This window comes from Podarcis gaigeae (assembly GCF_964106915.1).
Source record: "Podarcis gaigeae genome assembly, chromosome: 8".
Classification (NCBI taxonomy): Eukaryota; Metazoa; Chordata; class Lepidosauria; order Squamata; family Lacertidae; genus Podarcis; species Podarcis gaigeae.
Genome location: NC_139684.1, coordinates 83,081,571 through 83,105,340, shown reverse-complemented (window position 1 = coordinate 83,105,340; position 23,770 = coordinate 83,081,571). Strand labels below are relative to the sequence as shown.

Here is a 23,770-nt window from a genome sequence, read left to right as displayed (position 1 = left end):
AGCCACTGCGTCACTCCCAGGAGAGACACGTGGATCGAGTGCGCTGCAGCAGTGGCATAGCGTGAGGGGTGTAGGGGGGGCCGGCCGCACCGGGCGCAACATCTGGGGGGGCGCGCTCGCCGCCTCCAGAGTCGCCGAAGAGCCTCGGGCGCAGGCTGTAGCAGAGCCCCATGTCTCGCAGAACCGAAGAGCTGTGCGCGCGTCCGGACTGAAGGCGTCCGGCAGGCAGCGGCTCTCAGCGCTCACCGCGGTCCCTGCGTGTCAGGGCCACAGAGGGCGCGCCAGGCAGCCCCTCCTCACAGCCCCGCTGCCGGGCCATGTTGCATTTTCCTCGCCTCTCTGCCCTCCTCCTCCTCCGGGCAAGTGGCGTTGTTTGGGCGGCAGTGCCAGCGGCAACCCGCCTCAGATCACCTGACAGGGACCCCCCGCCGCCGCCGCCGTGGCTACCTTACCGTAAATACCCCAGCCCAGGCAGCAGCAAGAAGAAGCTGGCAGCGGCGGCAGGTTAAGGGTTAGGGGGCGCAAATTACTTGCCTTGCCCCGGGTGCTGACAACCCACGCTACGCCGCTGCGCTGCAGGCCCCGCCTGGCATTTTATCACCCCCCTCAGTGGTGACACCCGGGGTGGTCTGCCCCCACTGCACCCCCCTTTCTCAGCCCCTGCTCACAAGGTGGTGAGCTCTTCCTCACTGGGGTTCCCCCCCCCCAGCAGAGGTTAACCATCAGGGATTCTTTAGCTAGGATTCCTGCATTGCAGCGGGTTGGGCTAGATGACCCTCAGGAGCCCCTTTCAACTCTACAGTTCTATGCTTTGAAAGCCTTCTGAACCTAAACTGCTGCAAAATGCTCCGAAATGGAGCCAGTTTTGCTCCAGCTGTTTAGCAAACCCTTTTTTTACAACCGAAACATTACGCTTTTCTTGGCCGTTGCGTTTCTTCGATTGGGCAAACAGCAGGAAACGGAGGAAGAAAAAGAACAGGAAAGATATGGAATATAAAGCAGGGAACGGGTGCGAGGTTTTACCTCTTATCTCAAGGCACACACATTCATCCTCTGCTCCCAACATTTTGCCTTGCTAGCTCCACACTGGTCTCGTCTTCTCCCAGGCTGAACAGAGGTCTGCCGTCACGGTGATGTTATACATCAACCTTCCCTCACCGGGCGTCACTCCAGATGTTTTGTACTACAACTCCCACTGGCCACAGCACTGCAAAGGCTTTTATAGTTCTTCCTGCTCCCAATTAAACTTCCTTTTAGCAGCAGTAGGAGCAAGGCAGAAATACAGGCTGAATGTCACTGGTGTGTGTGTTTCAGGGCCAGATCTAAAGGGCATGCTTAAAGGACCGTGTGCCCCAAACCCAACAAGGGAACTGCTCTCTCTCTCTCTCTCTCTCTGTGTGTGTGTATCATAGCTGTCAACTTACAGATTTGAAAATAAGGGACCAGCAGCCTCGAAAATAAGGGATCAGCAGCCAAAATAAGGGATCAACAATTATTTTGATAAAATACATATTTTGTTGCATACAAATGGCTTTAGATACCTATTAGGTCCATAAATTACCATATAGCATATATTCAACACACACAAAAAAGCATCAATTTGTTGTTGACAAAGGACAGCTGGACATAGAAAGGGACGCATTACCTTCAGTAGCTTATTTAAGGGATATCATCAATAAGGGACAGCAGCGGGACATGGCGCTGGGATAAGGGACTGTCCCGCCAAATAAGGGATGCTTGACACTATGGTGTGTGTGTTGGATTGACCTTTCTGCATCAGAGAAGCCTCTAGCCCCAACTTCTAGTTTCCAGCAGAGCCCAGGTGGCTTGCAAGGAAGGTATAAGGACAATGGGCTTCCTCTGCTGTTCGTCTCCGGACTCTGATATTCAGAGATAGACTGCCCCTGCCCCTGGAGATCCTTTCTGTCGTGTTATTTTTGTTTATGACAGCTATTGCACAGCAGTAGGGGCCCTGAAATTCAGATCGGAAGCTTGGTCTCACATCACCCCTGACCTGGATATCTGTCGTGGTTAAATAACTATTTGCAGACCCGTCTGCGTAACTGTCTAATCTCATGTGTGTGTGCCTCTCTCTGGCGAGGAAGTCTGTGACATGCTGATCAGACCACATCAACCGCACCATGGATCCCAGCTTGGTTTTGACAGCTTCTGCACAACACCCTCTGTCACTTGGGGTCTCTGTGAAGTCACTGCGTGCACAGAAAGACTGAGCCGTCTAGCTCAATATTGTCTACACTGACCAACAGAGGGTCCCCCATGTCTCAGCCCTGCCTGGAGAAATCTGGGGGGGGGGTGAACCTGGGACTTTCAGCTGCTCTAACCACTGAACCACAGTCCTTCCCCTACAGAAAGCAGGTTGCGAAAAGCTCCCAGCCCGGGAAAGTCTTGTGCACCCTCCTCACTCGCACGCAGGCGGGAGATGTGGTACAATATTTGCTGTTGTGGCCTTCTACCCAAACTCGGTGCAGGATACGGCTGTGGAAATGCCTCCTGCAACAGCCACCTGAGGCCATGTGGAAGACCCGGGCAGTGGCAGGTCATGAGATGCTTGACTCTCCCAGATGAGCAGTCGCATGGCTCCCTAGTCTTGCAATGGAGCCGATCGGCTCACGTTCTTAACCACCTCGGATGAAAACTGTGTTGCCTCAGTTACGAACCTGGCCGACCCTTATCATGTCATTTCCTGTCCCCAAGACATTTGCCACCATTGAGTCAAGACATTTGCCACCATTGAGCCAAGACATTTGCCACCATTGAGCCAAGACATTTGCCACCATTGAGTCAAGACATTTGCCACCATTGAGCCAAGACATTTGCCACCATTGAGCCAAGACATTTGCCACCATTGAGTCAAGACATTTGCTACCATTGAGCCAAGACATTTGCCACCATTGAGCCAAGACATTTGCCACCATTGAGTCAAGACATTTGCCACCATTGAGCCAAGACATTTGCCACCATTGAGCCAAGACATTTGCCACCATTGAGTCAAGACATTTGCTACCACTGAGCCAAGACATTTGCCACCATTGAGCCAAGACATTTGCCACCATTGAGCCAAGACATTTGCCTCCATTGAGCCAAGACATTTGCCACCATTGAGTCAAGACATTTGCCACCATTGAGCCAAGACATTTGCCACCATTGAGTCAAGACATTTGCTACCATTGAGCCAAGACATTTGCCACCATTGAGCCAAGACATTTGCCACCATTGAGCCAAGACATTTGCCACCATTGAACCAAGACATTTGCCATCATTGAACCAAGCTGCCCTCCCTCACCTCACCAGCCCCTCTCCGTTATCCCTCCCTTCCCCCTGTGACCCCCGTGGTAGTACTTACCGTGAGGGGCAAAGAGCAAATGACGAAGATGACCGTCATGAGGGCCAGCAAGATGAGGTGGTCCACCTCCTCCTCGCCTTGGCCGAGCCAGCTCTTGCGCCGCCGCTGCTGGGCCACATTGATAGAGCCTCGTCGGCGAGCCCTCTGCTTGCGGTACATCTGGCAGAGGCTGATGATGACCAGGCCGTTGCAGACGAAGATGGCGAGGATCAACAGCGCCATGAGCGTGGCGTAGGACAGTGAGAAGGCGGCCTTGCTGCGGTCGCCCCCCGTCAGCTCCACGTCCATTTGGACAAAGCACCAGGTGCCTGGGCAGTACTGCTTGTACTTCCCAACGCCCAGGAAGGGCAGAGCGCAAAAGAAGGCGCTGAAGGCGTAGGTGGCGGGCAGAGAAAGCTTGGCCCATCGGCGGATGTTGTGCTGCGAGTAGAAATAGGGGTAGGAGATAGCTAGGCACCGTTCCACGGCCATGGTGCAGAGGATGAGCATGGCGGCTTGGCTGAAATACATCATCGAGAAGGCAAAGAGGTCGCACAGCCAGTGCCTTCCGTCCGCCAAGCCCAGCACGGTGGCGTTTCGCGAATAGGCCACAAAGACCACGGGGCTCACCACGCAGGTGCCCAGCAGGTCCGTGATGGCCAGGCCGGTCACCAGGATGCAGAAGGCCGAGCTCTTGGTCCGCAGCTCCTTCCGGTGGAAGCCCAAGATGGCCAGGGCGGCCATGTTGCCCACCACCCCTGCCGCAAACATGAAGGAGCTCATTCCGGGGTTGCCATCCTTCTGCAGTCGGGTCAGGCTGCTGCAGTCCTCCAGAGCGGTCAAGTTTGCTTGCGGCGCTTGCATTGGCCCGAAGAGGGGGGTGGAGGTCTCAGAGGGGGAAGACCAGGAGGAGAAAGGGGGAAGCTTTGGGACTTCTTCTTCTCAGATGTGAGGCCTCAGAGTTCCGAGAAGGAAGAAGGCGAAAGGTGGGTTCAGATCCTTCTCCTCCTCCTGCTTTCAATCCCCAATTGATTCACGTTGGAGGGCAGCCCCTCTTCGCGACAGACGAGCCCGGAGTCCTGTTCCCAGAATCTGTGAAAGATGACATCGAGGTCCAGCAGATTACGGAGCAAGAATCCAGCCAGCGTTCCAGGGTTAGGGTCAGGACAGGGTCATGCCCCCTGGCTAAAGCAGGTGGAGCTGAGACCCCCCTCCAAAAAGGACTGAGTGGTCCTGGGTTCTGTTCCTCCCAACTCTAGAAACTCTGGGCTGGTGTATCTGAGGACGGAGCCTGCCCCATCCCATCCCTGGCTGGGTGCGAAGAAGTCTGCTTGCTTCCGAATGAGTCGCCCAGCGTCGAAAGTGTGTCTGGCTGGTGCTGGCTTTGCGTGGGTGAACATCTGAGCTGTCATGAGCTCGTAAGGGAGTAGCTTTCGACTCAAGTAGGCAGGCGGGGACTGGGGAGGGACAGGGTGGGTGGGGCTTGGCCTACCCACCCAATGGGTGCTGATAGCTTTCTTTTTTTCCAACCAGACTCCCACGCTTATTTCTCTCTCTCTCTCTCTCTCTCTCTCTCTCTCTCTCTCTCTCTCTCTCCTTCCTTCAATGACTGCAAACTGGCTCGTCTGCTGAGTAAAGGCACGAAAGCTTTCCCCGTCAGCGAGACTCATTCCTTATTATATAGACAGAGCCCCCACCCCACCCACCTGCCCTAATGCAATCCAGAGGAAAGTTTGCTGCAGGCTCCCCAGGGCTGCCTAGTAACAGGAACTTAAGTCATTTAACCACAACCAGACCGTAAGAATTTGCAACGAGGAACTTGGAGAGCTTTAAATGAGGCTCAGACAAATTCATGAGGTTAAGAAGAAGAAGATTTTGGATTTGATATTCCGATTTATCGCTACCCTAAGGAGTCTCAAAGCGGCTAACAATCTCCTTTCCCTTCCACCCCCACAACAAACACTTTGTGAGGTGAGTGGGGCTGAGAGACTTCAGAGAAGTGTGATTGGCCCAAGGTCACCCAGCAACTGCATGTGGAGGAGCAGGGAAGCGAACCTGGTTCCCCAAATTACAAGTCCACCTCTCTTAACCACTATAGGTAAAGGGAACCCTAGGTGGGGAGGGAGGAAGGCATGGTAAATGTTATGAATATGAGATGTATGTAATGAATGAAAAAGAAAAATGAATAATTTTTTAAAAAAAATAATAGATGTGGTCCCTTCCAACTCTACAATTCCATGTTTCTATGACTAGGTGAGCCACTGGCCTGATTCGGCAGGAACTTCTGATGTTCTTAACTACAGGGAGGAGGAGTTGGCCAACTTGCCTGGCCTCAGGGCCGGCTCTGCCATTAGCCAGAGGGAGGCAACTGCCTCAGGCGGCAAATACTGACAGCTGGGGAGAAGCAGAGAGTGGCTGAAGGCCTACAAGGGCTTTGCTGCCACCCTGTTTCCTGGCCTTCCACTGGCAGGCTGGCCAGCTTTTGTGCATGGAAGAAGAAAGAGGTAGCGTCCCATCCTTAGCCTCAGGCAGCAAATGGCATTGAACCAGCCCTGGCCCTTCTCAGTTGGTTGGGAAGCTGAGCGATGTGTGAATAGGACTGCCACCTTTTCGGACTGGACCAGCCTTTTTGCCTTTAATGGCAGCCCAAGGCACAGGGATTTTGCAAGCAAGCCTTTTCCCAATGTCCAGACGATGTGAGAGGGAATTATTACACTTCCTGGCAACTAGGATGCACGGATATTTTTAACTGTAACTGAGACTGTTTTTAAGCTGCAGCTGGTTTTAGATATGGTTTTATTGTTATTGGATTGTTTTAACCGTCTTAGACTGTTCGTGCTTTGTTTTTGTCTTTGGGTTGCAGATCCTTTGGCCGTCCTGGGCTCCTTGGGGAGGAAGGGCGGGGTCTAGATACAGCCAATCAATCGGTTGCTTAATTTGGGCTGGGCGGTGAAAGGCGCAGGAGCGGAACCAGCAAAAAAAGTTGGCAACCCTTACTGCATCGAGGCAGGGCTGGGAAAAAGAGGAGTGCTTTTTGCTGCGGCAGGGAGAGGAAGCCGGGTTCATTCTATGATTCTAATCCGGCACACTCCAGCTGTTTTGGACTACAACTCCCATCATCCAATGGGAGTTCAAAACATCTGGAGGCCACCAGGTTGGGGAAGGCTAGCTCAGATGACCTTTGAAATACCTTCTACCTCTATGGTTCTATGAAATCAGGGCAACTGAATATGTTGTTGTTTTGGCGTTTAGTCGTGTCCAACTGTTTGTGACCCCCTGGACCAGAGCACACCAGGCACTCCTGTCTTCCACTGCCTCCCACAGTTTGGTCAGATTCATGTTTGTAGCTTCGAGAACACTGTCCAACAATCTCATCCTCTGTCGTCCCCTTCTCCTTGTGTCCTCAATCTTTCCCAACATCAGGGTCTTTTCCAGGGAGTCTTCTCTTCTCACGAGGTGGCCAAAGTACTGGAGCCTCAGCTTCACGATCTGTCCTTCCAGTGAGCACTCAGGGCTGATTTCCTTCAGAATGGAGAGGTTTGATCTTCTTGCAGTCCATGGGACTCTCAAGAGTCTCCTCCAGCACCAGAATTCAAAAGCATCAATTCTTCGGCTATCAGCCTTCTTTATGGTCCAGCTCTCACTTCCATCTGGGATGTATATATGCAACTGAATATATGCATCCCAATTGCCACTTCGGACGCACGAGGTTCTTTTGCATGACATCAGACAACATCCAGCATCCCACACACCTGCCTTATCTCGCCCCTGTTTAACTGTCATCATTTGCAATAATAACAATAATAATTTATTATTTATACCCCAGCCACCCTGGGCGGCTTCCAATCAAGTGTTAAAAACAATACAGCATTAAATATTAAAAAGTTCCCTAAACAGGGCTGCCTTCAGATGTCTTTTAAAGAGAAGATAGCTGCTTATTTCCTTCACATCTGAAAGGAGGGCGTTCCACAGGGCGGGCGCCACTACCAAGAAGGCGCTCTGTCTGGTTCCCTGTAACCTCACTTCTTGCAATGAGGAAACCGCCAGAAGGCCCTCGGCGCTGGACCTCAGTGTCCAGGCAGAACGATGGGGGTGGAGACACTCCTTCAGGTATACTGGGCCTTTCAGGCCGTTTAGGGCTTTAAAGGTCAGCACCAACACTTTGAATTGTGCTCGGAAACGTACTGGGAGCCAATGTAGGTCTTTCAAGACCGGTGTTATGTGGTCTTGGCGGCCGCTCCCAGTCACCAGTCTAGCTGCCGCATTCTGGATTAATTGCAGTTTCCGGGTCACCTTCAAAGGTAGCCCCACGTAGAGTGCATTGCAGTAGTCCAAGCGGGAGATAACCAGAGCATGCACCACTCTGGCAACCATTCGTGTGTCTTTTTCTCCAGCCTTCTCGTTCTCTCCATCTCCACCCATACTTCCTCCAGGGTTGTGAACTGTTTTCTGGGAGGGTCCTTGGAGAGGAGTCCTGCAGATCCATCTTAGGGTTGCCTGCGGTAGAGTGAGCAATGGAAGCCGTCAATCATTTGCTGGAATGGAAGACTTCGGCTTCCCCTGCTGGGCAGCTTGGGTAGTAGCATCCAATATCTGCATCAGGACACTAACCTGGGCTTCTTTTTCTTCTTGGACAATCACTTGTAGCTGAGTAAGATTGTCTTCCATAAACCCGGTTTTAAAAGTGAGTCTGTCAGTGACTGTGGAGGCCAATTCTGGATCCACACATCCTTCCACAGTGGGGACATAGGTTTCCAGGCAGGAGTTGATCACGGTGAGGGTTTGCCAAGCGTGCCTTCCTCTTAGCACGTTTCTCCCCTGAGTTCGAGTTTCTTCAAAGCCCATGACACCTTTGGTAAAGGCTGTTCTCCAGCTGGAGCACTCGCAGGCCAGTGTTTCCCAGTTGTCAGTGTTTATACTACATTTTTTTAGATTTGCCTTGAGAGAGTCTTTAAACCTCTTTTGTTGACCACCAGCATTATGCTTTCCATTTTTAAGTTTGGAATAGAGTACAGTGGTACGTCAAGGGTAGTGTTGTGGGTTAAACCACAGAGCCTAGGACTTGCCGATCAGAAGATCGACGGTTCGAATCCCCATGATGGGGTGAGCTCACGTTGCTCGGTCCCTGTTCCTGCCAACCTAGCAGTTTGAAAGCATGTCAAAGTGCAAGTAGATAAATAGGTACCACTCCGGCGGGAAGGTAAACGGCGTTTCCATGCGCTGCTCTGGTTCGCCAGAAGTGGCTTAGTCATGCTGGCCACATGACCCGGAAGCTGTACGCCGGCTCCCTCGGCCAATAAAGCGAGATGAGCACCGCAACCCCAGAGTCGGCCACGACTGGACCTAATGGTCAGGGGTCCCTTTACCTTTACCTTACAGTGGTACCTCGGGTTAAGTACTTAATTCGTTCCGGAGGTCTGTTCTTAACCTGAAACTGTTCTTAACCTGAAGCACCATTTTAGCTAATGGGGCCTCCTGCTGCCGCCGTGCCGCCAGAGCCCGATTTCTGTTCTTATTCTGAAGCAAAGTGCTTAACCTGAAGCACTATTTCTGGCTTAGTGGAGTGTGTAACCTGAAGCGTATGTAACCCGAGGTACCACTGTAATTGCTTTGGAAGACGATCATCAGGCATCCACACAACATGACCAGTCCAACGAAGTTGATGTTGAAGAATCCTTGCTTCGACACCTCCAGTGTAACCTGGGCACACTAAGACTGTGTGCACATTACCCTATCGGATTTCGAATTGCCGTTGTGCATAATCATGCACATCAGCACAGTGAAATGTGTTTTCAGGTCTCTCCTCGCCAGCGCCTGGATATTTTCCTTACTAGTCATGATGGCTGTACTGTCTCCATGGTTGGAGACAGCCAATGCTTCTGAGCACCGGTTGCTGGAAACCGCAGGAGGCGAGAGGGCTCCTGTGATTGGCTACTGCTTGCTGGTTTCCACTGGCATCTGGTTGGCCAAGGTGAGAACAACAGGGTGCTGGATTCGGGTGGCGCTGTGGTCTAAACCACTGAGCCTCTTGGGCTTGCTGATCGGAAGGTCGGCGGTTCGAATACACGCAATGGGGTGAGCTCCCCTTGCTCCGTCCCAGCTCCTGCCAACCTAGCAGTTCAAAAGCATGCCAGCGCAAGTAGATAAATAGGTACCACTGCAATGGGGAGATAAACCCATCGTTCAGCCTGAACACTGAGATCCAGCGCCGAGGGCCTTCTGGCGGTTCCCTCATTGCGAGAAGTGAGGTTACAGGGAACCAGACAGAGGGCCTTCTCGGTAGTGGCGCTTGCCCTGTGGAACGTCCTCCCATCAGATGCCAACCAAATAAGCAGCTATCCTATTTTTAAAAGACATCCAAAGGCAGCCCTGTTTAGGGAAGTTTTAAATATTTATTGCTGTATTGTTTTTAACACTTGATTGGGAGTTGCCTAGAGTGGCTGGGGGAAATTTAGCCAGATGGGTGGGGTATAAATAAATTATTATTATTATTATTATTATTATTATTATTATTATTATTATTATTAAAAATTGTGTTTCTGTGCGCTCTGGCACCTGCCACGGACCTCCATGCGCCAGTAGCGGTTTAGTCATGCTGGCCACATGACCCGGAAAACTGTCTGTGGACAAACGCTGGCTCCCTCGAGATGAGTGCTGCAACCCCATAGTCACCTTTGACTGGACTTAACTGTCCAGGGGTCCTTTACCTTTTACTTTCTGTCTTGCGAGGCAATGGAGTGCGCCTCCAGGGGTGAAGTCAAACTGCTGTGTTAGCATAACTGAAGTGGCGCGAGCCCAGGCAGTGTGTCTGGGAGCGCTGGGCTGCTCAGATGACAGGACCCCCCTCTCGGCCGCACTGATGTGGTCCAAAGGAAAGCACAGCAATAATACATTTGGTACCAGTTTGGCTGCAGGAGTTGCTGGAAGAAGGCCATGAGAGCCAGTGTGGTGCAGTGGTTAAGAACGGTAGACTCGTAATCTGGTGAACCGGGTTCGCTTCCCCGCTCCTCCACCTGCAGCTGCTGGGTGACCTTGGGCCAGTCCCACTTCTCTGAAGTCTCTCAGCCCCACTCACCTCACAGAGTGTTTGTTGTGGGGAAGGAAGAGAAAGGAGAACGTTAGCCGCTTTGAGACTCCTTAGGGTAGTGATAAAGCGGGATATCAAATCCAAACTCCTCCTCTTCCTCCATCCAACCGTCTTAGGGACTCCGCTCCACATTTGTGTAGGGTTTACTGCTTAGCCTTTTCTCTGAAAAGCAGCGGAGTCTTAGGATCAGAGTTTTCCTTCTCCTAGATGGGCTCCCTTCCCAGGTGGATGAGCCCCACCTGCCCCTCACTTCCTTCTACAGCAGGTACAGAAACCCCCTTCTTGACTGTTGTACCCCCTCTTGGTCTCATCTGCTTCATCCACACTTTTCCTGTAGGGGAAGTCAGTAACTCACCGAAGATTTGAGACCCATTAGCTTAAATAATAATAATAATAATAATAATAATAATAATAATAGTAATACATGGCTTTATTAGACTTCCTTACAGCACTCCACTGAGCCTCTTGGGCTTACTGATGGGAAGGTCGGCGGTTCGAATCCCCACGACGGGGTGAGCTCCCATTGCTGGGTCCCTGCTCCTGCCAACCTTGCAGTTCAAAAGCACGCCAGCGCAACAAAGGTCCAACAAAGGTCCGTATAGTAAAAGCTATGGTTTTCCCAGTAGTGATGTATGGAGGTGAAAGCTGGACCATAAAGAAGGCCGATCGCTGAAGAATGGATGCTTTTGAATTCTGGTGCTGGAGGAGACTCTTGAGAGTCCCATGGACTGCAAGAAGATCAAACCTCTCCATTCTGAAGGAAATCAGCCCTGAGTGCTCACTGGAAGGACAGATCCTGAAGCTGAGGCTCCAATACTTTGGCCACCTCATGAGAAGAGAAGACTCCCTGGAAAAGACCCTGACGTTGGGAAAGATGGAGGGCACAAGGAGAAGGGGACGGCAGAGGAGGAGATGGCTGGACAGTGTTCTTGAAGCTACCAGCATGAGTTTGACCAAACTGCGGGAGGCAGTGGAAGACAGGAGTGCCTGGCGTGCTCTGGTCCAGGGGGTCACGAAGAGTCGGACACGACTAAATGACTAAACAACAACAACAACACTCCACATTCTTCCCTCATCTTTCTGTTCCCTTTTCATTGCTGATCCCCACCTAAATCAGGGGAGCATCCTACTAATGCAGATTGAAATAACGCGGAAAAAAATCAGACCCCATCATATGTTGCAATTGAACGTACAGTGGTACCTTGGGTTACAGACGCTTCAGGTTACAGATGCTTCACTAACCCCGAAATAGTACCTCAGGTTAAGAACTTTGCTTCAGGATGAGAACAGAAATTGTGCTCCGGCAGCGCGGCAGCAGTTGGAGGCCCCATTAGCTAAAGTGGTGCTTCAGGTTAAGAACAGTTTCAGGTTAAGAACAGACCTCCAGAACGAATTAAGTTCTTAACCCGAGGTACCACTGTATGTTTCATTTCATTATTTTAACGTATCGTTTTAGGGTTTCATCTTGTTTTCATTTTGAGTTATGGATGTGGGGGCCCAGCATCAACTTAGGTGCTTAGGTCCCCTTAAGGTTGTGATCTCTGTATCTAGAGACCCTTCTCTCACCTACTTTGCCACACACCCCTTTCTCTGGCCTTTTCAGCCCAGACTCCTGGCAGGGCAACAGGTGGGAGATGTTTCCGTCCTTTGTGCCAGAGATAAACTCGGCTTTAATTAGCTTGCCCTTTCAAGGCATTTGGCTTCCAGCTGATCGTTTTGTCTTAACGCCGCTGGGAAGGCAGCATTCATTATTCAGCAGCCTCTGTTCCAGGCCCTTTTCCAAATGAAATCATGCATCCATTATTGCGGGACGATAATCTCAGGCCTTTGTCAACAGTCCTTTGCAACATCCTGCAACCATCCGCCCAGTGATCCTGTGAGGTAGGTCAGTCGCGCAAGGACCAACTTCAGCAAGGCTCCCTTTTGAGTTTTGTCTGCTGGGATCTGACCAAAGCTCTGTCGCAGAAAGTAAAAAAAAGAGGCCTCCGAGGACTCACAGATCTGAGAGCGACATTTTTTACTGCCTCGGTTCTTGGCAGTGTGATGCAAAGACCCTGGGGTGACAGTAGGAAGGAGACAGCTTGATGATGATGTCGAGTCAATGCATGGCGGCCGTGAAGAAGGCCAATTTCATGCCAGGGATCATTAGAGAAGGAACTGAAAAATAAAACTGCCAATATAATGCCATTATACAAATCCACGGTGCAGCTGCATCTGGAATACTGTATCCGGTTCTGGTTGCCTCAGTTCAAAAAGGATATCCTAAAGTTGGGAAAGGTTGAGAAAATGGAGCAATTCCTGCATGAACAATTGCAATGTTTGGGGGACTTTTTAGTTTAGAGAAAAGGCGAGGAAGAGGTGGCATGATAGAAGAAGAAGAGGAAGAAGAGGAAGAAGAAGAGGAAGAGGAAGAGGAAGAAGAAGAAGAAGAAGAAGAAGAGGAGGAGGAGGAGGAGGAGGAGGAGGAGGAGGAGGAGGAGGAGGAGGAGGAAGAGGAGGAGTAGTAGTTTGGATTTGATATCTCGCTTTAAAGGTAAAGGTAAAGGTACCCCTGCCCGTACGGGCCAGTCTTGACAGACTCTGGGGTTGTGCGCCCATCTCACTTAAGAGGCCAGGGGCCAGCGCTGTCCGGAGACACTTCCGGGTCACGTGGCCAGTGTGACAAAGCTGCATCTGGCGAGCCAGAGCCGCACACGGAAACGCCGTTTACCTTCCCGCTGGTAAGCGGTCCCTATTTATCTACTTGCACCCGGAGGTGCTTTCGAACTGCTAGATTGGCAGGCGCTGGGACCGAGCAGCGGGAGCGCACCCCGCCGCAGGGATTCGAACCGCCAACCTTTCGATCGGCAAGTCCTAGGTGCTGAGGCTTTAACCCACAGCGCCACCTGCGTCCCGGTGATATCTCGCTTTATCACTACCCTAAGGAGTCTCAACAGGACGTGGGTGGCACTGTGGATTAAACCACAAAGCCTAGGACTTGCCGATCAGAAGGTCGGCGGTTCGAATCCCCGTGACGGGGTGAGCTCCCGTTGCTCGGTCCCTGCTCCTGCCAACCTAGCAGTTCGAAAGCACGTCAAAGTGCAAGTAGATAAATAGGCAACACTCCAGCAGGAAGGTAAACGGCGTTTCCGTGCGCTGCTCTGGTTCGCCAGAAGCGGCTCAGTCATGCTGGCCACACGACCCGGAAGCTGTATGCCGGTTCCCTCGGCCAATAAAGCGAGATGAGTGCCGCAACCCCAGAGTCGGCCACGACTGGACCTAATGGTCAGGGGTCCCTTTACCTTTACCTTAAGGGTCTCCTTAGGAAAGAAAGAAGGAAAGGACAATCCTCATGGGATTTCAGTTCTCTGTGGCTACAGGAAACAAAATTATGCATGCAAAAATACATGCAGGTGTGCTCGATTGGCGTGACGTGCTCCAGCCTCGGAGAAGGGATTTTGTTTGAGTGTAGGAATTTTGCACGCATTCTGGGTGAGGGTGTTTGGGACTCGAGAGAACAAGGAAGGGTCCTTGGTTGGTTGCGGAGAAAGGCAGCCGATTCTCAGGGTCCTGCTTGGATGCTCTCCATCCCCCTTGAGCAAGGCAGTAGACGGGGCGCAGCTGCCGCATGATGGATTGCCCACCTCTTGCCAAAGGGATGCTTGGCGAGAGCTGCCAGCTACCGTGCCTGTAAAGCCTGTCTAAATCTTCCTTTCTTCGGGGACGGGCACAACACTCTCCCTTAACTTATTAGGAAACTTATTAGGTTTACAAGAAGTCGGGTCATTACTTGTGGGGCAGCTGAGGGGCCTGCACTCCTTCTCCCTCGCAGTGCTTGGACAGTTCTCCATGGCTCCTGATCCAAACACACCTCACCATCTCCCTTCATGGTGCTGGCCTGTCTCTCTCGATCCTTGAGAACTGTGGTGAAGCCCAGCCCAGCTGCCTGCTTTTCTTCCCAGTAATCTGGAGTTTATGTGCTCTCTAGCGACCCCTCCTGGTTTGCTCGAGGTATTACACCTTATACCTTCACCACCCTTTGTTTCTTGAGCCCTGCCTGCCATCCTTTGGACTGTATCCTCCAGCGCCCTCTTCTGGCTGAATGAAGGATTGCACTCCACAACTCTTTTCTTGGGAACCGTTGGGAGTTGCTGATTGCTCCTTTTATTGCACCAGCAGAACTACATGCACCAAGGGGAGCGTGCAGGTGAGTTTGTAATTTCTTTTGGGTGCTCCTCTCTGACCCACCTTATTCTAAAAGTTGAGGATGTGCTACCCAGAGAGCCAGTGGTTGAAAGTTGCAGCTTGGACTACTGCCATGCACTCTACGTGGGGCTACCTTGGAAGGTGACCCAGAAACTGCAATTAATCCAGAATGTGGCAGCTAGACTGGTGACTGGGAGCGGCCGCTGACACCATATAACACCGGTCCTGAGAGATCTGCATTGGTTCCCACTACGTTTCTGGGCACAATTCAAAGTGTTGGTGCTGATCTTGAAAGCCCTAAACAGCCTCAAAGGCCCAGTATACCTGAAGGAGCATCTCCACCCCCATCGTTCTGCCCGGACACTGAGGTCCAGCGCCGAGGGCCCTCTGGCGGTTCCCTCCCTGCGAGAAGCCAAGTTACAGGGAACCAGGCAGAGGGCCTTCTCGGTAGTGGCGCCCGCCCTGTGGAAGGCCCCCTTACCAGATGTGAAGGAAATAATCTGCTATCTTATCTTTAAAAGACATCTGAAGACAGCCCTGTTCAGGGAAGTATTTAATGCTGTATTGTTTTTAACACTTGATTGGAAGCCGCCCAGGGTGGCTGGGGAAACTCAGCCAGATGGGTGGGGTATAAATAATAAATATTATTATTATTATTATTATTATTATTATTATTATTATTATTGCTGCTGCAGCAGAGCCTGTGAGACCAGGGTTCAAATCACTGCTCGTTCATGAAGCTCACTGGGCCTCAAGTCTCTCAGCTTAACCTACCCCACAGGGTTGTTGTGAGGATAAAATGGGGAGAACCACCTTATGCTCCCATGGAGGACGGATGGGAAATAAATGTAATAATAACCACATAATTTATTTTTAAAATAGTTCAGTGCACTTTGAGTCCAAATATCTGGGTTCAAATCCCTGCTCAGTCATGAAGTTAACCTTGGGCCAGCCTCTGTGCGTGTCACTCTAGCCTACCTCACAGGGTTGTTGTAAAGGGAGTGCCACTACTTTTTAAAAACAAAAAACAAACCAGGCATATTTCTCTCCTCTGACAGATGAAGCTTTTCCCTGTACGGGAAGAACGAAGTGATGGGAACATTTCAACTGGTAAATTTCCTGCTGGTAAATATAACAGCGCAAGTTTTTTTATTGCCAAATTTAATTCTGATTCAAAGGCACAGCACTAATTTGTTTCTAGGTCACAACCCTTTTTGTTTCCCCTCTTCATCTGAAGCATTACAAGAGGAGGCAATTGGGCTTAATTCCATTTCCCAGTCTCTAATGTTTTCAGCGTTGGATCATTATCTACATACATTTCAATAAGGGAATGCCAAGCCTTAACCACAACAACCCCACATCACAGAGCCACAGGAAGCCATAAAACGGGCTCAAATTTCAAGCATTGGAAAGCTGGTCAGGCTGGCGCTGCAGTTGTGGTTTTTCCACACACAAAAATACACATAATCATCTGAGAGAGACAGTGTGGTGTAGTGGCTAGAGTTCAAATCCCCATTTGGCTACGAAGTTCAGTGGGTGAGAGCTTGGGGGCCCATCACTGCCTCTCAGCCTAACCCTACCTTGCAAGATTATTGTGGGGATTAAATGGGCAGTGGGAAAACCATGAGCTCCTTGGAGGCAAAAAAAAGGGGGGGTTAGTTAGAAATGCTAAAAAAGCAGAGACACCACTTTGCCAACAAAGGTCCATATAGTTAAAGCTATGGTTTTCCCAGTAGTGATGTATGGAAATGAGAGCTGGACCATAAAGAAGGCTGATCGCCGAAGAATTGATGCTTTTGAATTCTGGTGCTGGAGGAGACTCTTGAGAGTCCCATGGACTGCAAGAAGATCAAACCGATCCATTCTGAAGGAAATCAGCCCTGAGTGCTCACTGGAAGGACAGATCCTGAAGCCGAGGCTCCAAGACTTTGGCCACCTCATGAGAAGAGAAGACTCCCTGGAAAAGGCCCTGATGCTGGGAAAGATGGAGGGCACAAGGAGAAGGGGACGACAGAGGACGAGATGGTTGGACAGTGTTCTTGAAGCTACCAGCATGAGTCTGACCAAACTGCGGGAGGCAGTGGAAGACAGGAGTGCCTGGCGTGCTCTGGTCCAGGGGGTCACGAAGTTGGACACAACTAAACAACTAAACAACAACAAGTTAGAAATGCAATAAATGAATAAATCATGAATGAGGCGAGGGGGGAGGGAAAGGAAGGTGACATCACTATACTGGAATCCAATGGGCTGCCAACAGCATCATGTGGGCAAAAGAGACACATAAACAAGACCTGGCAGTTCCAGAGAAGAGGGCTAGAGTGAAAGCAGATGATCTGTCCCCAACAAGATGGAGCATGGCTCGTGGCTCGGTGGAAAAAACCATCTGCTTTGCATGCAGATGGTCACAGGTTCAAATCCCCGGTGTCACGGTCTGGTTCATGGGCGATCGAAGTCCCGGCAGGGGACGTCAGGACCGGGGGCAAGATGGCGGGGTGGGAGCAGGAACGGGGGTCCAGAAGCCAGGTTTCAGGAAGCCAAGGGTTTGAGGGTCAGGAAGCAAGGAGTTAAGAAGTCAGGGGTCCGAGGGTCAAGAAGCAAGGAGCCACAAAGTTAAGGGTCCGAGGATCAAGAAGCAAGGAGTCACGAAGTCAGGGATCCGAGGGTCAAGAAGCAAGGAGTCAGGGGTCTGAGGTCCAAGGATCAAGAAGCAAGAAGTCACATAGTCAGGGGTCCGAGGATCAAGAAGCAAGGAGTCAAGAAGTCAAGGGTCCAAGGATCAAGAAGCAAGGAGTCGAAAAGTCAGGGGTCTGAGGATCAAGAAGCAAGGAGTTGCGAGGAGCCACGAAGTCAGGGGTCCGAGGATCAAGAAGCAAGGAGTCAAGAAGTCAAGGGTCCAAGGATCAAGAAGCAAGGAGTCGAAAAGTCAGGGGTCTGAGGATCAAGAAGCAAGGAGTTGCGAGGAGCCACGAAGTCAGGGGTCCGAGGATTAAGAAGCAAGGAGCCACAAAGCCAGGGGTCCAAGGGTCAGGATGCAAGGAGTCAAGAAGTCAAGGGTCCGAGGATCAGGAAGCAAGAAGCCAAACAGAACAAGGCAGGAAGCGTGTTGCTGTGGCAAAGAGCCGAAGGGAACTGCTGACCTTATATCCCTTCCCGGCTCTTGCCACCAGGTGCTGTGAGTTACCAATCGGCCTCACCTGTGGGGCTTGCCTCTTCGGAACAAACTTAGGAAGGCCCCAGTCCTGCAAAGTCCTATTGCTCACAGGGCCTGGCTCCTGCACACACCCCTGACACCTGGTGTCTCCAGGTAGGACTGGAAGAGAACACCTGACAGGGGCGTGCGGAGGGGGCAGATTGCCCCGGGTGCCACTCTGGGGGGGGGGTGACAAGATGGTCCCTGCGCCCACCCAGCTGTAGAGCGGGCGAGGGCGCGCAGTCAGTATGGGCGCTGCTCGCACAACAACCGTATGGGCTGCCACGCATACATCAGCAGGTGGTCTCCCCTTGGCCTCCCACCCTGGGTGCCGGAGAGGGTTCCTCCACCACTGACACCTGGATGAGACCCTAGCGAGTTGCTGCCTGGAGAGCAGGATGTGGCCATAGGTCTGACTCCGATGAAGACAGCTTGCTTCTGCCCTCCATGCCTAAGTGTTCAGGCACCCAGATGGAAAGAAGATAATGTCCTAACCAGAGATGAATGGTTGATGAAGATGATGCCGAAATGGCGAAAATGACCAGGAAAATCAGAACCCAGGAAGAGAGAAACTTTAATAAGGAATGAAAAAAAAAATTACAATTAAAACTTTGGCAGGATTTGGGTAATGCTTGTAATGTATTAAAAACTTAAGGTAAAAATGGACTATTTTAAGAAAGATGGAGAAAATATATGATGCAGTAGAAAAAGCTTGATAATGGAATCAGGGAGGGGTGGAGGGAAGTCTAAGGATTCAGGGGATTCTAAATGTTGATAATTATGATTAATGTTTGAATTCAAATGTATAGTGTAAAATTGAATAAAAAAGTTTTAGGAAAAAAGGCACCATGGGGAAATACAGAAGATGGAGCCTGCAACTGGGCACAGAGCACGAGGCAGCAATTAGAGGGAAGGCTGAAAATCAGATATCATGTTTGCAAATGGCTTAGGAAACCTCTTCATTGTGGGAGACCAAGCCGTTATATATGGTCTCACTGCCAGTCTTCAGCTTAATCCTGGGATTCTGCTCTTTGGGGCTAAACTTTGCCTAACTTCTCGTACCATCATAGAACTGTTGAGTTAGAAAGGACCATATGGGTCATCTAGTCTGACCCCTGCAATGCAGGAATCTTTTGACCAATAAGGGACTCGAACCCAAGACCCTAAGATTAAGAGTCTCACGTTCTACTGGCTGAGCTCTCCCTCTAGCCTAGTTCAACTTCAGCCTTCTCCCTCAACAAGAGTAGAATAGGCCTGTTTATGTCCCAGCCAGCAACCAATCCGATTCCCCCTCCTTCAAGTCACTTTTCCCGTCCAATGAGCAACCAAGAATTTCAACTCAGGAGCCAATCGGAAGTGTGATTTTACAGTCCTCAGTCCCAGCACAGGGAAAGTGGCGTACAAATTTGCCTGTTAGGAGAAAGGAGTACTCAAATGCAGACACATTTTCACGAGGATTTGAACAAATAATGCGGAGATCCGAACCCGAGACTGGAGAAATGAGAAAGCAGAATTGGCAGATTTGCCCATCCTGGCCTCTATGGGCAAACTCTGCTGTTTAAAAAAATGCAGCTGTCCATCAGAATCAGTAGCCACACTGGATTTAAATTAATAACTTAAGTGTAAAGTGAAAATTCCCTCTTTTGTATTCAAGCTGTACCCTCTGCCTGACTCACAAAGCCTTTGCAATCTTTCAACTTGTCTCGCTTATTGATCTTACACTTTTGAATTATCCTAATTGCCCTCTTTATTTACTTAAGACCAATTAAAGTTGTAATGTAAACTTTCCTTTCTTTTCCTTATTGTCCCTCCTGTAATAAGCTATTGTACCACTTTGCCCGACCTCTGTTCTATTTACGTACACTGAAACAGCAATGAGCTTCTTTTCATTTTTTTAAAATAAACCCACAGGTCTGGTTTTCAACTGATAAAATTCAGAGAGTCTGGCTACTGGGGGGGGGGGGTGCAAAACCACACCATACATTTGAATTATATTCAACACACATTTAAGGCGTAGGACTTCCCTCAGAGCATCCTGGGAACTGTAGTTCATTAAAGATCCTGGGGAAAATGGTAGCCCAGTGAGGGGTAAACTGCAAGTCCCAGGATTCTTGTGTGTGTGTGCGCGCGCACGCTATAAATATGGAGTTGACCATGGGTAGGCAAACTAAGGCCCAAGGGCCGGATCCGGCCTGATCGCCTTCTAAATCTGGCCCGCGGACGGTCTGGAAATCAGCGTGTTTTTACATGAGTAGAATGTGTCCTTTTATTTAAAATGCATCTCTGGGTTATTTGTGGGGCATAGGAATTCGTTCTTTTCCCCCTCAAAATATAGTCCAGCCCCCCACAAGGTCTGAGGGACAGTGGACCAGCCCCCTGTTGAAAATGTTTGCTGACCCCTGGAATTGACCTTTGTTATCCCTTTGAGGAAGAACCTGACCATGTGCAGTTGTTGTTGTTGTTGTTTAGTTATGTCCGACTCTTCGTGACCCCCTGGACCAGAGCACGCCAGGCACTCCTGTCTTCCACTGCCTCCCGCAGTTTGCTCAAACTCATGCTGGTAGCTTCGAGAACACTGTCCAGCCATCTCGTCCTCTGTCGTCCCCTTCTCCTTGTGCCCTCCATCTTTCCCAACATCAGGGTCTTTTCCAGGGAGTCTTCTCTTCTCATGAGGTGGCCCAAGTATTGGAGCCTCAGCTTCAGGATCTGTCCTTCCAGTGAGCACTCAGGGCTGATTTCCTTCAGAATGGAGAGGTTTGATCTTCTTGCAGTCCATGGGACTCTCAAGAGTCTCCTCCAGCACCAGAATTCAAGAGCATCAATTATTCGGTGATCAGCCTTCTTTATGGTCCAGCTGTTTACCTAAATATTCAACACTGCCTAGGTCATCAATCAGATTCTCTGGTTTCTGAGTCAATGTGGAGTGAGCTAGCTTCCCCCCCTCTTCCCCTTTCGTTATTCATAGCTTCCATCTGTCATTGTGATTCATGCAAATTCTTTCCCAGCTTCCTAACAAGCCTTTTCCAAAGGCTCCCTTGACCCTTGCTGCTGGGGTTTCCCCTCCTTTTTCTGTATCGATGGGGTTATAGTGAATTTACTGCCTCTGCAGCCTGGAGTGCCAGAGGTCACAAGCCAAGTGGATTATGAAACATTTCTTAAAAGGAAGTTATTCCCAAGATTCATTCCAATTAATCCTGGGAGAGTCCCCATTCTAGCTGCAGTTTTCTTCAAAATCTCTGACACAGGTTTTTTACATAAGAGAGAGAGAGAGAGAGAGAGAGAGAGAGAGAGAGAGAGAGAGGTCTTCTGGGATCATCTTTGCTGAGAAATGATGCTTTCTTGGATGGGTGGGTGAATCAGCCGAAGAGCGTGGGAGATCTACTCCTCACCATGGAGGGGAGTACTTTGTGGCTGCATTCTCAGATTCTGGAAGGGCTTGATACATGGCTGGTAGACGGCCCTTGTCTTCTGCTTTGCTGCCAGGAAAAAAGGCTCTGCCTAGTCCAGCATCATGTTTCCCACGGTGCCCAGTCAGACCACTTGCAGAAATCCAGAAGTAGGCTTCAATACCCCACTCAGCCTTCTTTGAACAATTTACTGGCTTACTTACTTCCTTACTTGTTGGTCCATCATCACATCACCGCCCATTGGTGGCCACACGAACTGCAGCATGACAACAGCATTCCAATTTTCTTATATAGTAATGTTAATATAATATAATATAATATGATGTAATGTAATGTAATGTAATGTAATGTAATGTAATGAGGGTGAAAGAGGAAAGCGCAAAATATGGTCTGAAGCTCAACATAAAAAAAAACCCTAAGATATTGTCCACTGGTCCCATCACCTCCTGGCAAATAGAAGGGGCTAAGAAATGGAGGCAGTGAGAGATTTTACTTTCTTGGGCTCCATGATCACTGCAGATGGTGACAGCAGCCACAAAATTAAAAGACGCCTGCTTCTTGGGAGAAAAGCAATGACAAACCTAGACAGCATCTTAAAAAGCAGAGACTTCACCTTGCCGACAAAGGTCCGTATAGTTAAAGCTATGGTCTTCCCAGTAGTGATGTATGGAAGTGAGAGCTGGACCATAAAGAAGGCTGATCGCTGAAGAATGGATGCTTTTGAATTATGGTGCTGGAGAGTCCCATGGACTGCAAGAAGATCAAACCTATCCATTCTGAAGGAAATCAGCCCTGAGTGCTCACTGGAAGGTCAGATCCTGAAGCTGAGGCTCCAAGACTTTGGCCACCTCATGAGAAGAGAAGACTCCCTGGAAAAGACCCTGATGTTGGGAAAGATGGAGGGCACAAGGAGAAGGGGACGACAGAGGACGAGATGGTTGGGCAGTGTTCTCGAAGGTACCAGCATGAGTTTGACCAAACTGCGGGAGGCAGTGGAAGACAGGAGTGCCTGGCGTGCTCTGGTCCAGGGGGTCACAAAGAATCGGACACGACTAAATGACTAAACAGCAACTAATATTCTTGAAAGAAGCTTCATGCTCGGCTCCTTCTTCCAGCCCTCCTCTCTTACTGTACATACATACTGTACATTTAAAGCACATCCACGCACACACAAAATCCTGGGAACAGAGCTACATTTCCTTCATTCAACTTTGTGAGCTGAAATTTCTTAGATTTTCAGTTTACAGAATCACCAGCATGCACTGACTGGGACACCCTTTCATTGGCGTCATGTGACAGATGAGGATGTGATTTGTTCCTTTACATGCCCAGTGCATCAAAACACGGAGGGAGGAACAAGGTTCTTTTGATGGAAGACTGGGAGATCTCAAGAAGAAGTTCATGGCCTAGACGGAGCCAGCAGTGCAGTTACTGGCCTGATCATCAAGAAAAATGGCAAATTAGCAGAACTTAAATCAAGGCTTTTGGAATGGATTATAGACTAATTGAGAGAGCAGAGAGTTATTTGCTCATTGTGGCCGACAGAAGTTAAACATTATGGTTATGGTTATACTAATGCAACTCCTTGCTGGGGAAGGAAAAAGTGAACATAAAGCAATGTTCAAAGGACAATCATTAGCCAATTTTGCTGATAAACCCTATTTTGCCTTTTGGGCACCTAACGAAAACACATGTTAGTGCACCAACACATGCAATAATGAGGTAGAGTGGTTAGTGCACCCAAACTCCTTCCTGGTGCCTTCCAGATGTTTTGGATAACAGTTCTCAACACCCAATTCAGCACAGCCAAAGAACACAAATGATGATAATTGCACTCCAAAGAATCAACTGGGATGGGGCCACCAGTTTGGGGAAAGGCTGAGTTATAAAGGGCTTAAGAAGGAGCAGGAAAACCCACGGATGGGATGAGTGCCTGACCACAGAGCCTAGGACTTGCTGATCAGAAGCTCTGTGGTTCGAATCCCCGCGACGGGGTGAGCTCCCGTTGCTCGGTCCCTGCTCCTGCCAACCTAGCAGTTCGAAAGCACATCAAAGTGCAAGTAGATAAATAGGTACTGCTCCAGCGGGAAGGTCAACGGCGTTTCCGTGCACTGCTCTGGTTCACCAGAAGTGGCTTAGTCATGCTGGCCAAATGACCCGGAAGCTGTACACCGGCTCCCTCGGCCAATAAAGCGAGATGAGTGCTGCAACCCCAGAGTCAGCCACGACTGGACCTAATGGTCAGGGGTCCCTTTACCTTTAAAAAGGTGCAGGAAAACCCACTGATGGGATGAGTGCGTGACAGCATCGCTGTTGACAAATCGGCCTCTTCTTAAAAGCCCCCAATGTTTTGGCAATGGCTTCTCAGCAGTACAATCTTACGTTTCTCCCACCGAGGCCAAGGGTGGAAATCCATCTCCCGCTTCAAACCGCATCAGCCACGAAAACGCAACAGATTTAAAAATTGGGGAGAGGGGCTGCTCACTCTATCTAAGGAACTGCGCCATTTCCCTAACTCTCCCCCAAAAAACATGTGTGCGATTGATTAAGCTCTGAAA

General features: G+C 50.0%; 2 protein-coding genes and 1 long non-coding RNA gene across 3 annotated transcripts in view; 1 reads left to right on the top strand and 2 right to left on the bottom strand.

Annotated features, from left to right (window-relative positions):
- The window catches only part of PTGIR (prostaglandin I2 receptor), a 42,404-nt gene extending 37,251 nt beyond the window's left edge, over window positions 1-5,153 (bottom strand). Inside the window, exon 1 of the mRNA XM_083754121.1 lies at window positions 3,365-5,153. Within this exon, the coding sequence (XP_083610247.1) occupies window positions 3,365-4,207 (843 nt within the window). The 5' untranslated portion in view covers window positions 4,208-5,153. The remainder of the gene's footprint in view (window positions 1-3,364) is intronic.
- The window catches only part of LOC310851855, a 250,124-nt gene that overhangs the window by 24,720 nt on the left and 201,634 nt on the right, over window positions 1-23,770 (top strand). The gene's annotated exons all lie outside the window — the stretch shown is intronic.
- Window positions 22,250-23,770, bottom strand: part of STRN4 (striatin 4) — a 195,592-nt gene continuing 194,071 nt past the window's right edge. Inside the window, exon 17 of the mRNA XM_083753771.1 lies at window positions 22,250-22,272. Coding sequence (XP_083609897.1) covers window positions 22,265-22,272 — 8 coding nt within the window. The 3' untranslated portion in view covers window positions 22,250-22,264. The remainder of the gene's footprint in view (window positions 22,273-23,770) is intronic.